General features: G+C 61.2%; 1 protein-coding gene across 1 annotated transcript; it reads right to left on the reverse strand.

Moving 5' to 3' along the window:
- Positions 1 to 12,172: 12,172 nt before the first annotated feature.
- LOC142825347 (ribonuclease-like) lies at positions 12,173 to 12,607 on the reverse strand. The gene has a single exon (XM_075917322.1). It carries the CDS (start codon positions 12,605 to 12,607, stop codon positions 12,173 to 12,175), a length of 435 nt encoding a protein of 144 aa, XP_075773437.1.
- Between the last annotated feature and the right edge of the window lie 355 nt (positions 12,608 to 12,962).

Here is a 12,962-nt window from a genome sequence, read left to right on the forward strand (position 1 = left end):
ACGACTGCATTGACTCCTTAGCGCTGGCAATAAAGTAGAAAGTGGGAAAGTCCCTCTGGAGGGTCCTGGTTTCCTTTGGAACCAAAATAAATTGAACCACATGACAAGGGAAGTTGGTGAGACAGATTATAACCCCTCACCTGTGTATGGGGGGCACAGGGAACACTGGAGTGTGTGAGGGGAGGCGGGGAATGGGTTGTAACCTCTCCCCTGTGTAAGGGGGGGCTGGGGGCACAGGGAGCACTGGGGTGTTTGAGGGGAGGTGGGGGATGGGTTATAACCTCTCCCCTGTGTAAGGGGGGGCTGGGGGGAACAGGGAGCACTGGGGTGTCTGAGGGGAGGTGGGGGATGGGTTATAACCTCTCCCCTGTGTAAGGGGGGCTGGGGGGCACAGGGAGCACTGGGGTGTCTGAGGGGGAGTGGGGGATGGGTTATAACCTCTCCCCTGTGTAAGGGGGGCTGGGGGGCACAGGGAGCACTGGGGTGTCTGAGGGGAGGTGGGGGATGGGTTATAACCTCTCCCCTGTGTGAGGGGGGCTGGGGGGCACAGGGAGCACTGGGGTGTCTGAGGGGAGGTGGGGGATGGGTTATAACCTCTCCCCTGTGTGAGGGGGGGCTGGGGGGCACAGGGAGCACTGGGGTGTGTGAGGGGAGGTGGGGGATGGGTTATAACCTCTCCCCTGTGTGAGGGGGGCTGGGGGGCACAGGGAGCACTGGGGTGTGTGAGGGGGGTGGGGGATGGGTTATAACCTCTCCCCTGTGTAAGGGGGGCTGGGGGGCACAGGGAGCACTGGGGTGTCTGAGGGGAGGTGGGGGATGGGTTATCACCTCTCCCCTGTGTAAGGTGTGAGATGAGGGGTCCCAGGGGAACAGGGGATCTCGGGGTTGGCTCGTCAGGTTTCTGGGGAGCTGGGAGCCGGGGGTCTCCGTGTGAGGTTTGAGGCCCCCCAGGTTTGGGCGGGAAGTGGTCGCATCTCTGGGCATTTTGCCCAGTTTGAGCCTCTCAGTGGAGCCCTGGACACCCCCCCCCCCGCCCGGGTCCCTGGGAGACGCCCCCCCCCGGGAGCCAATGGGTCTCCTGCTATTGACGGGCAGAGGGGCTGCCGATTCCACCAGCCACAGCAGGTGCCTGGGCTGAATTCCCCCAGGCCTGCCCCCAGTCTGAGCCCCGACCCCCTCCCCTCTGGGACCCAGGGACCCTGTCCCCCCTGGTCCCCCCACATACACAAACTCGCCCTCGTGCTGCGTGCGCAGGGAAGGGTTTTATTGCAGGAGCAGTGAGAAAATTCAACAAAACTGCAGCTTCCCCCGGGATCAGCCCCTCAGCCCGTGGGAGAGGGAGGGGAGGAGGCTGTGCGGGCTAGTGGGTACAGCGGGGGGGGGCAGGGAAGGGGCGGCCCAACCAGGATACCAGGGAGCCGGCCCACGTAGGAGCAGCGCCCCAGCCCGGGGACCATGCGGCAGGCGGAGGTGGCGACGGGGTCTCTGCAGAGCCATGGGCTGTTCGAGGGCTGGCACCGGCCCCGCAGGGGCAGAGAGCTGCTGGGATCGGCTGGGACGAAGGGGACGGCGCGTCTGCAGGTGCCGGGGAGGAAGCGCCGCTGCCGCGTGAGGTGGTTACAGGGCCCCTGGCTTGGGCGGAGGCACGTTCTGGGGGAAATCCACGGGCTTCCCCTCCAATTCCTGGGGGCTGCTGGTTGCAAACCACCAGGCCAGCGCGGTCGGCAGCAGGGCCAGGAGCAGCAGGAGCGCAGAGCGGAGTCCCCACCGGGCCATGTCGTGCGCCTGGATCCACCTGCCGTGGGGAGAGGGGGGATGGATGGAGACAGCGCGGGGTGGATCTGCCCCCTCCCGGGCCATACCCTGCCCCCCACACACACTGCCCCAAATGCTCAAGGCTGGGGTGGGGAACTCTGTCCCAGGGGCTGGATACAGACGTCAGCTTGCCTGGGTCTGGCCCTGGAGGCTCGGAGCTCCCCCAGTATTGGGGAGCCAGCACTGGTGCTCCACGGCCCCCCAAACACACACACTCTCCCCCACGGGGCTGGAGTTCCCCATGTCTACTAGGCTGCCCCCCAGGCTCTGTGTGGGGAGCGTTTTTCTCCTTCTCAGTGCCGGAAATGGAGTTCTTGTTTTCCCCACACGGCACCAAACCCGCTGGGGATCCGGCCGCTGCGGGGCCAGGGCTGCACAAACCCCTCATCCCCGGAGAGCACCTAGACACCCCTCTGCCCAGCCCGCTCTGCTCTAACCACTAGCACATGCTGCCTCTCCCCCGGCGGGCAGGATCTCCTACCACTCACCAACTTCTTGTGTCTGGGCTGGCGCCGGATCCAACCTGCACCTCGTCCTGACCCAGCTGTGCAGCCTGGAGTGAGTTATATAGGGCCCGGCTGGGTGTGGTGGAAGAGCAGTGGGAGGGGAAACTGAGGAAGCTCTCCAGTCACAGCACAGACTGGGCTCTGCCCATTTCGACAGCGGCCAGATTGGCCAGGCACAGGACGCGCCCGGCAGCGCAGGCCCTGTCACACAGGTGAGCTGCACCGAAACGTTGCGGGCACGGCGCCTGCCGGGGCATGGGGGGGCCTCCGTGCCAGCTCTGAGCAGGTGGCATGGACAGGACCCAGCGCCAGCTGGCCAGGGGCCCCAGGACCCGCCCTAAGGGCGAGACGAGTACCAGCCCCTGCAGTTGGGTGCCCTGGGAGGCCCTGGGTGCCCCCTGTCCCCATTCTCAGCCAAGTGAGGCCCTGCTCTCCCCATCTCCTGCCCCTGGAGAGACCCCGACCCCTCGCTGGGGCACAGAGGGGAGGGGAAACTCAGCGGCAGGGCGGGGGGTGGACGCCCATTGGCCCCCTGCCAGCGTCACAGGCAGGGCCCTCGGCTGCCGGCCAGGGTAGCTCCCGCAGCCTGTGGGGAGAGCCCAGGCCAGGGGAGCGGACCCAGCCCAGCCCTGACTCACGGCCGCTCCCGTCCTCCTGGCCCACCCGGCTCCTCCACCCACCGCCCTGCCAGCCCAGCGAGGGGCCGGATGGGAGCAGGGGGGCAGGCGGCTGGCACCACACAAGCTGGCTGGCTCCCCCTTTTCCTCTTTCACTGCCAACCCCAGCACCCCTAAGTCCTGCTCCTTTCCCTGGCCACTGTCCCAGGAGAGGGGGGGGAACGGCAGAACGGGCTTCCTCAGGGCAAGGGGAGGGAGGGGGGTGCAAACCCCCACCCCAGGCACTTTGTTCTGTCCCCCCCCACAAAGCCCTGCCAGGAGGTTGGTGATTGGGGGGTGCTCCTGATGAGTGGGGGGAGGGGGAGAAGGACGGCGGGCTGGGGGCTATATTCGCAGGTGCTCTGGCACCCCTGCGCTTCTCGCTTTCTTCGTCTCCTTGTGCAGTTGGTCCAGGCCATTGACAGCATCCACCTGGCAGACATGGACGCCCTCAGCGCCTGATTCGGCACCCAACCGCGAGGGTCTGTGGGCTGCAGCCCAACCATTCCTTATCAGTGCCAAGTTAGATTTGATATTGTCACTGCTGAGTGTGTTCGTCTCCCCATCCATGTATCTCGGCACTGCCCAGCCCTCAGGAACTGGCCTGCTTATACCGGTGGCTTCTCTCTTGTTCCTTCTTTCTCGCTCTCCCTTCCTCAGGGGCCGGTTCTGGCTTCCCCACTCGCTGTCCCCCAACGCTCCTTGTGCCCCGGCTGAAGATCTCTGCGGTGCCCAAACATCCCGGGGGGTTTGCTCATCCCCTGAGTTACCCGCAGAAGGATTGTGGGGTGAGGGTGGGGATGGGAGGTGCTGAACCCGGGGGCACGTGAGGATGGCAGCTCAAAGTGCTGTGAAACCAGCCCACCGAGTCCGACGGCACAGGAGGGGTGTCATCATCAGGAGTGCTGACCAGCACCCGGTGACTAAGGGGTTAACTCATGTTTCTAGCCCAGGTGTCGGGCGGTCAGCCAACAGCAGTGCAGGTAGGAATTTCAGGCTGGGACAGGGGCTTTCTCTCTCGCTCTCTTGTCTGAGATCAGAGCAGTCTCTCCCAGGGACTGAGGGAGGTGAGGGGTGCGTAGAGGGAAGTTTAACTAGTCTGTTGTTTTCCTTGCTGGGGGATTTGGAAATCATGTCTGAGCTGGATAGCTGGTTCTTCTCTTTTGTAACTGAGCCTTCAGCCAGGGGGCTCTCCCTGAGTCTCACTAGCAATGGCGGCTCTTTCCGTCTAGCCAATTCACTGCTCTTGCAAATGTGCTTGTGTTTAGGTAAGAAACGATTCTTTTTTCTGATCAGTTCTTGCAGGAGAGCCCCAGTGGGGTGGGAATTGGCAGGAGGGAGGATTCAACCAAACCCACAATGTTGCCTTGTCAGACCTGCCTTGGCCTTGTGCAAAGCCCGGCTCTGTGACCCAGCAACCCCCGGCCTGTCTCACGTTTGGGGCGCATCGCACGCAGGCTGGGGGAGGGAGCTGGGAGGGGCAGGGACGCTTTGCACAATCACGTCAATTGGGCACGGTGCAGCGAGACTCCGCCAAGAGCGGGGGCAGCCTGAGACCGGGACGTTCTGTCTCTGATGAGCAAAACAACACTGCATGCAGCCAGGAAACTGCCACCCGGGCACCCAATTTGGCTAGATGCTGACATAGATCTAGACGGGTGCTACAATAAAAATCGTCTGCAGAGCGTGCGAGTCAAGACGCGGATCGGTCGACGGGGGGAGCCTTTGTTGACCTGTCCCTAATGCTCCATGAAACGAGGTTTACAGAGCAGTCAACAAAGGCTTCCCCCGTCGACCGATCCGCGTCTTGACTCGCGCGCTGTGCCGATGACCAGCGGAGCCGGCACAGTGCGGAGGCCATTTTTAAATCCCCGCTTCATTGACTATGTCGGGTAGCCTGTTTCTGTCGGCAGAGGCATGTAGTCTAGAGACACCCGAAGTGACAGGCCCTTCAGGCTGCCGACCCCAATTTCAAGAGCGTTCTGACCGGCCAGGCAGAGGTGGGAACCGGCAGCGCAGGCCCTGCCACACAGGTGGGCTGCACCGAAACGTCGCGGGTGCGGTTCCCACCAGGGATGTGGCTGGTGACCTCCTTGCCAGCTCTGAGCAGGTGACATGGACGGTACCTGGGGCCAGCTGGCCAGGGACCCCGGGACCCGCCCGGGGCTTGCGACAGGAGAAATAGCCACCCTGCAGGGGCTGCGTGGATGAAGGGGGCCACGGGCAATTGCTCCACATGGCCGTGTGCCCAGAGAGCATCTGAGTGACCTCAGCCAGTGGCCTGGCTGCCCCTGGTGTCCCCATTCCCAGCCCATCGGGGCCCTGCTCGCCCCATCTCCTGCCACCAGAGAGACACCAACCCCTCTCTGGGATGCAGAGGGGAGGGAAAACTCAGAGGCAGAGATGGGGGTGTGGGGATGTGAAGCTCAGAGAGCTGGGCTCTGCCAGGGCAAGGCTCCCACCCGCAGGTGAACCCCTCAGCCCTGGCCCTGCAGAACAACTAGAGACTCAGTTCCCCCTGAGAACCACCCAAGACCCCCTACCCCATCCCTGCACCCAACCATCACCCCTAAGGGAGAACCCCCAGCTCCTCCTGCCCCATGTTCGCACCAGCACCCCTGGTGTCAGGCTTAGTTTGGGGGCTTGGCCTGGCCTGTCGGTAGCTTGTCTGGCCCTGCCCCTCCTCTCTCGGCCTGGGGAAGGGCCAGAAGAACTGGGGGGGGGGGGGGGAACGACATGGCCCAGAACAAGTAAAGGTGTTTTTCACGATTGTTTCAATTTGTCAGATGTTGTAACAGTTTTCACGCTCGCCCTGGTGTCCAGCTTAGGCCCCAGCCCTGGCCAGGCCTCAGGACATACAGGGGCACCCACAGGCTGTAAATTAGGTGCATGGCCCCCTGCCTGCCCCACAACCAGAGCCCTCAGGTTCCGGCCAGGGTAGCTCCCGCAGCCTGTGGGGAGAGCATCAGGCCAGGGGAGCGGGGCCAGGCCAGCCCTGACTCACGGCTGCTCCCCATCCTCCTGGACCCCTTGGCTCCTCCACCCACCGCCCCTGGCTAGTCCATCGGAGGGGTTGACGGGGGCAGTGGGACAGGGGTCTGGCAGTGCACACGGACTGGCCTGCTCCCCCTCCTGCGCCTTTCACTGCCAAGCCCTGAACCCCTAAATCCTGCCCCCTTCACTGCCAAGCCCTTCACCCTCCTGCACCCCTAAAACCATCACCATTCATTCCTTAGCCCTGCACACCTCCTGTGCCCCATGTCCTGCCCCCTTCACTGCCAACCCCTGCACCCGTAATACTGTCACCATTCCAGGAAACTGCTTCTTCTGGGCTGAATGTCCGGCCACTCGCATCTGAAAGCGGATCAGGAAGAAGCCACGAGACAGCGCTTGGTGGGCAAACACGCCTGTTCTATCGTGTGGAGTTCCGCCCTTTAGGAAGAAATGGCTGGAAACACAGAGAGCTTGAGCGGTTGCAAGCGCCCATTTATTCCATGGCACAGAACTCACTAGCACCTGCCCAGACGGCTGGGCTGAGCCCTAGTCACCTCACTCAGGGTACGTCTAGACTGTGTCCCTCTGTCGGCAGAAGGATGCAGATTAGGCATCCTGTAAACCTGCTTGCAGGAGGCCTAAGGGATCTGTGGATAAAGGCATTCTTTCTCGGCCGATCCCCCTCTAAACTGCTGCTTTTTGCCGACAAAGTGCTGAGTCAGCATAAACGGTGGCCATTTTTATCCACTTAAGTGAGGGATATTTTTAAAAAGATTTTTCGCTGCAGGATGGCTACCTTTAAATCTGCCATTGTGTGTCCAGGGAGATTGAAGTGTTCTCCGACAGGTTTTTGTATAAGGTGAGAGTGGGGATGGGAGGTGCTGAACTCAGGGGCATGTGACGATGGCAGCTCAAAGTGCTGTGAAATCCAGCCCACTGAGTCCGACGGCACAGGAGGGGTGTCATCATCAGGGGTGCTGACCAGTATCCAGTGACTAAGGGGTTAACACATGTCCCTCGCCCATGTGTCGGGCGGTCAGTCAATAGCAGTGCAGATAGGAATTTCATGCTGGAAAAGAGGTTTTCTCTCTCTCCCTTGTCTGAGACCAGAGCAGTTTCTCCCAGAGATCGAGGAAGGTGGAAGACGCGTCTCTCTCCACTCACGGACTTCTTGGAATGTGTGAGTAGGGAAAGTTCAGCTCGTCCCTCAGGGTTTGTCGTTTTCCTTGTTGGGGCATTTGGAAATCATGCCTGAGCTGGATAATTGGTTTTTCTCTTCTGTAACTGGCCCTTCAGCCAGGGACTTTCCCTGAGTGCGGATAGCAATGGTGGCTCTTTCCATCCAGCCAATTTACTGTGCTTGCAACAGAGCTTTGTTTTGGTAATAAAAGTTTGTTTCTTTTTTCTAATTAGAAATAAGGAGCATCGCTCTAGCAGGAGAGCCCCACCGGGGTGGTAATTGGCAGGAGGCAGGATTCAACCAAAACCACAATGTTGGCCTTGTCAGGCCTGCCCTGGCCTTGTCGAAAGCCCGGCTCTGTGACCTGGCAAAGCCCCAGCCTGTCTCACATCTGGGGCACATCACACGCAGGCCAGGGAGGAAGCTGGGAGAGGCAGGGACGCTTTGCACAATCATGCTGATTCGGCATGGTACATCGAGACCCTGCCAGGGCCGGGAGCAGCCTGGGACTGGGACGTTAGGTCTCTGATCGGTAAAATAACACCACACACAGAGCCAGGAAACTTCAACCCAGACGCAGAGTTTGGTAAGATCCTGAGTAGCAGGATGTCCCCCAAGGATGGGCCAACCAGGCACCTCACCCCACACATCACCCGTTGGGAAACCATGTGGAGAAATCCCTGTAATATTATCACTCTCATATCACTTTGGATTAAGATCTTGTCCTTTTAGCTATGTCTTTGCTAAGTGTTCTTATAGACTCTCCGGAACGTTTCTCCTTTAACTTTGTAGTAAGAGAAACTTTCCTTTTTATATGTCTAGATCTTGTAAGAAAAAATGTCTTTTGAGCTCTCCCCTTTCCTTGACTGCCCTGTTGAAATGACTGAGGTGTGACTGGAGAATGGAAGGGGAGCACCTCCAGCAGCAGGTGCCAGGGTGGAGAAGGTCTGGGAGCCAGATCCAAGCCAATCTCTGCAAAGTGAGCTCATTAAGAGGACTGGACAGACAGAGGCCGTGGGGGTCCAGCAGCAGGTGCCTGCCCTTGGAAGAACTCTCTCTGGAGCAGCATTAGGAAAGGCGAGGTGATGACTAACGGGCTGCATGAGAAGGATAAATAGGAGGCATCTTGCAGAGGACCCTGTGTTTTCGTCTTGTCGACATGGGAGCATGGATCCAGATGGGATCCACAGGAGCCTGACTCCACATCTGCCCCATCTAACTCCCCTGGCCAGTGCAGTTAGAGGGAGCTACTTCTGGTAACAAGGCGGCGTGTGCTTGTGTGTGTGTGAGAGTGCACGAGTGTGATGTATCACTTGCATATGATACGTATGGATTGATCTGTGGATGGTCAGTAAATGTGGCGTGTTGCCTTCTCCCTCTGAAAAAGATCCCGGGTGCTTCTTTCAAGCACAACAAGGCCAAGTCCAGGTTTGCTATACAATGGGCTTGGCTATGTCTAGGCTGCAGGCTTCTTTCCGAAGACGCTTTTCCGGAAGAATTCTTCAGTAAAAACGTCTCCCGGTAGAGAGCGTCCGCACTGCCGACGGGCATCGAAGACGTGATCTGCTCTGTCGAAAGAGAGCGTCATCACTGATTGGACGCTCTCTGGCTTCTAAGGCCACCCGGGACCAGTTCCAGATGGGCTGCAGGTCTCCAGTTGCTTCCCGGTGCTGGCGCCACAGCCTAGTGTGAGACGGGCTTAAAGGGACCCCCCTGGACAGACATGTCTCTGCTTCTACTGTGGACTTGCCTACCTCTGCAAGGGACAGCAAAGCTCCAGCAGCGCCTGCTTTGGTTGCCCCGCTCTTTTGGACACCACAGCATTTGTCTTTGTGCCGTGGAGCCGGAGGCACCCCTGGGCATGCCATGGGCCCACGTGGCCACGCTGCACGGTGTGCCGTCTGCCTTCATGGCCCTGACCGAGCTCACACCTGAGCTCATTCTTGAGACCGTCTCCCTGTGCGCAGGAGCAAGGCCCGTGCCACCGCACTCCACGGTGGAGAATTGTTTCTGCAGGCCGGACACCCGTTCCGACTGGTGGGGCCGGCTGGTCCTGCAGTGCTGGGACGACCTGCAATGACTCTAGAACTTCTGCAAACCCAAGGCCAGCTTTTTGGAGCTGTGTGCCTGGCTCGTCCCTGCCCCCCAGAGACGTGACACCCACCTGCGGCCCGCCACCCCCTGGAGAAGCGGGTCCCCAGTGCCGTCTGGAAGCTCGCCACCCCCGACAGCTACCGGTCGGTGGGCAACCAGTTCGGCGCGGGGAAATCCACTGTCGGGGCTCTCCTCATGCAGTAGGGCGCTCTCGGCTGCAGTCCCTGCAGGGGGGGAGTTCAGTACTGGAAAGGGGGACCCTAGGGAAAGGGGGGTTGGGGCACTGCAGGAGTCACCTGGGGGTGCGTCTGGGGGAGGGGGATGCTCCATCCCCATGGATTTGTGCCATCCTGCCCTCACACAGCCCTGCTCCTGGGGGTGGGCACATAGGGGGTGGCCCCTCCGGTGTTTGGGGGGAGGGAAGTGGGGAGGGCTCCCAAGGGCTCAGGCACTCCCTCTCATCCTCTCTTGGGTGTGTTTGTCTCTTTCTGAGGGTGGTGAGGGCCATCAACTCCATCCTGCTGCGCAGGGTCATCCGCCCGGGAGACCTGGACCCGATCCTGGCCGGATTTTTCACCCTGGTCTTCCTGAACCGCGGGGGAGCTGTCGATGGCACCCACATCCCCAGCCGCGCCCCGAGTCTTCGAGCGGCCCGGTACGTTAAATTCCCACCTCTGCCGGACTGGCATGCATGAGGAATGCGCCGTCTGTGCCCTAGTGGGGGGTGCTGTCTGCTTTTCTGACCCTCTGCTGTTCGGTGTCTGGGCAGGGTCCAGAGGGAGAGAGAGCTGGGAGAGCTGGGAGAGGCAGAGACGCTTTCCACAATCACGCCAATTGGGCACGTGTGACGTAGTGTTGGTACCTTGCTGGTTGCTGTGTTGGGCAGTGGGCTGTGGGTGACCCCCACTGGCTGTAGCACGGCCCAGCAGGGCAGGGGTGAGTCATTATGCAAAGGGGTCTCTCAACCTGTCCGACCAGCTACCCCCCATGGGGAGAAACAAAGGAAGGTGGATGCCACTCCTGGCTGTGGGGGAGGGCTGGAAGAGAGTTAGTTTCTGTCTGGGATCATGGAGGAGACAGCCTAGGAAAGGGGCTGGGATTTAGGGGCCCAGGCTCCCCCATCTCAAGGGGAGCTGAGGCATCCTAGGCCTGCCCTGGAACCAGATAACATCTGTGCTGGGCTGTATCCTGGAGAAGCAATAAACCCCCTCTGTTCTACCGGCTGGCGGAGTCTGTCCGTGCCATTCGGGGGTGCAGGAGACGGGGAAACCCCAATGCACCGTCACAGCACGGTACAGCGAGACCCCGCCAAGACTGGGAGCAGCCTGGGACCGGGATGTTCCCAAGCACTCAGATTGGCTAGGTCCTGAGTAGCAGGATGTCCCCCTAGGACGGGCCGACCAGGCACCTCACCCCACACGTCAGCCGTTGGGAAGCGACCGAGTCTGGCTCTGCTATCCAATGGGCTCAGTGAGAATAATCGACGGGGGGAGGGAGCAGGAGGGACCCACAGCGCCTGCCCTTGGAACTAGAAGTGAGGGGCCCGTCACACCGGCGACCCCAGAGCCCAGCGTCCCCACGGGTGGGACTCTGAGGGGCCACGACCTCCCGCCGGGTACTGTGGGCGGCCGACGGGTGGCGTGTAAGTGAACGAGGCTTAATGATTGTATTACAATAGGCCTTCTAGTGATTGCTTTGGCTTTGCTTTGTGCTTTGTTTAGTGCTCTACAATTAAGAGTGTTTAAGGTTTCAATCGTGTAGTCATTGTTTTCCAGGGTTGAAAAATGTAAACAGATGTATCAACTGCTTAACACTGGCAGAAAATAACTAAGTCGGTATGTCTACGTGGAGTGCCCTGGTTTTCCGTGGATCAGAAATAATCCGAAGCACACAGGAAGGGGCGCTGGGGAGATGGGTTATAACCTCCCACCTGTGTGGTGTGGCTGGGGGGGAGCACAGGGAGTGCTGGGGTGTCCGAGGAGATGTGGGGATGGGGGGCTGTCTGGGACACAAGGGAACAGGGGATCTCAGGGGTTTCTGGAGAACCGGGGCCGATCCGGAGGTCCCTGGGTGAGGTTTGGGGCCTCAGAGCAATGCACTCCCAGGCTTAGGCGGGAAGTGGCCGCATCTCCGGGCTCTTTGCCCTGGTTTGACCTTCTCAGCAGAGCTCCCAGAAACACTCCCACCCCCCAGGTTCCTGTGGCAGAGACGCCCCACCGGGGGCCCATGGGTCTCCTGTTGCGGGGGAGGGGGGCAGAGGGGCTTCTGGTTCCACCGGCCACAGCTGGTGCCTGGACTGAAATGCCCCCGGCTCTGTCCACAGGGCACGTGGGAGGCCCCAGCCCTGCCCCGAGGCTGAGCCCCGACCCCCTTCCCTCTGGGAAACCGAGACTCTGCCCCCCCCACACACACTCGAACTCGCCCCTCGTGCTGCGTGTGCACAAAAGGGTTTTATTGCCAGAAGAAGCAAGAAAATTCAGTGAAGCAGCAGCTTCCCCCATGCTCGGCTTCAAGGAGAGGGAGGGGAAGAGGCTGTGCGGGCTAATGGGCACAGCGGGGGCGGGGCGGGGAAGGGGCAGCCAACCAGGGCTCATGGGAACTTGGCTCTGCCCTTGGACACTCAAATGAGGCCCCCAAAGCAAATTCCTGGGAGATTTCAGCCGCTCGGCGGGCGCTGGGCTCCTGGGGCCAGCAGGGGGGTGGGCACCAGCTGTGTTCCTCGGGGGGCGCTGGACCCCAGATCCCAGAATGAGAACCCCCAGAGCCCCGAGCTGCCGGCCCATTGGATAAGGGAGAAGCGGGATGTTCAGGGAGGGGAACTCATGCCAGCAGGGCAGGGAGGGGGCAGGGTAGACCCCAGGACAGAGGCTGCCCGGGAGCTAAGCGGGGTGCAGGGACCCTCTCCCGGGCCTCGGCCCCGCCCGGCTCTACACGGTGCCCAGGACGTCCACGGGCTTCCAGCTGCTGCAGGCCACGCGGATCCTGCACCTCTCGAACCGGCCCACGTAGGAGCAGCGCCCCAGCCCGGGGACCATGCGGCAGGTGGTGGTGGGGACGGGGTTTCTGCTGACGCTTGTCCTGTTCATGGGCTGGCACCGGCCGTAGCAGCGGCAGAGGCTGTAGAGCTGGATGGGTTCGGCGTGGACGAAGGTGAAGCTGCGTCTGCAGCCGCGGATGCGGGAGCGCCGCTTCCACATGAGGTGGTCGCAGTACGGCTGGCCGGGCGGGGGGCTGGTCCTGGGAAAATCCACGTGCTTCCACACCAATTCCTGGGAGCTGCGGAATGCAGATAGATAGGCCAGGCCGGCCGGCAGCAGGACCAGGAGCAGCAGGAGCGCGGGGCAGGGTCCCCCCGGGGCCATGTCGTGCGCCTGGATCCACCTGCCGTGGGGAGAGGGGGGATGGATGGAGACAGAGCGGGCTGGATCTGCCCCCTCCCTGCCCCCTGCCGGACACAACCCTGCCCCTGTCTCCCCCCCCCCACACACTCTGCCCAAAACACCCTGGAGCAGGGGTGTGGAACCTCCATCCCAAGGGCAATCTATGGTCCCCAGCTTGCCTGGGTCCAGCTGTCAAACTGCACTGTGGAACCCGCACCGGTGCCAATCCGCCCCCACTATCCGCCCATGGGGCTGGAGCGCACTGAATCTACTAGGCTGCCCCAGGCTGTGTGGGGAGAGTCTTTATCCTGCTCTCCACCACAAATCCAGTTCCAGT

Source organism: Pelodiscus sinensis, unplaced genomic scaffold (assembly GCF_049634645.1).
Source record: "Pelodiscus sinensis isolate JC-2024 unplaced genomic scaffold, ASM4963464v1 ctg143, whole genome shotgun sequence".
Taxonomy (NCBI): Eukaryota; Metazoa; Chordata; order Testudines; family Trionychidae; genus Pelodiscus; species Pelodiscus sinensis.

Excerpts from the sequence above, each read along its gene's own strand:
- LOC142825347 (XM_075917322.1), bottom strand. The coding sequence starts at position 12,607 with ATGGCCCCGGGGGGACCCTGCCCCGCGCTCCTGCTGCTCCTGGTCCTG.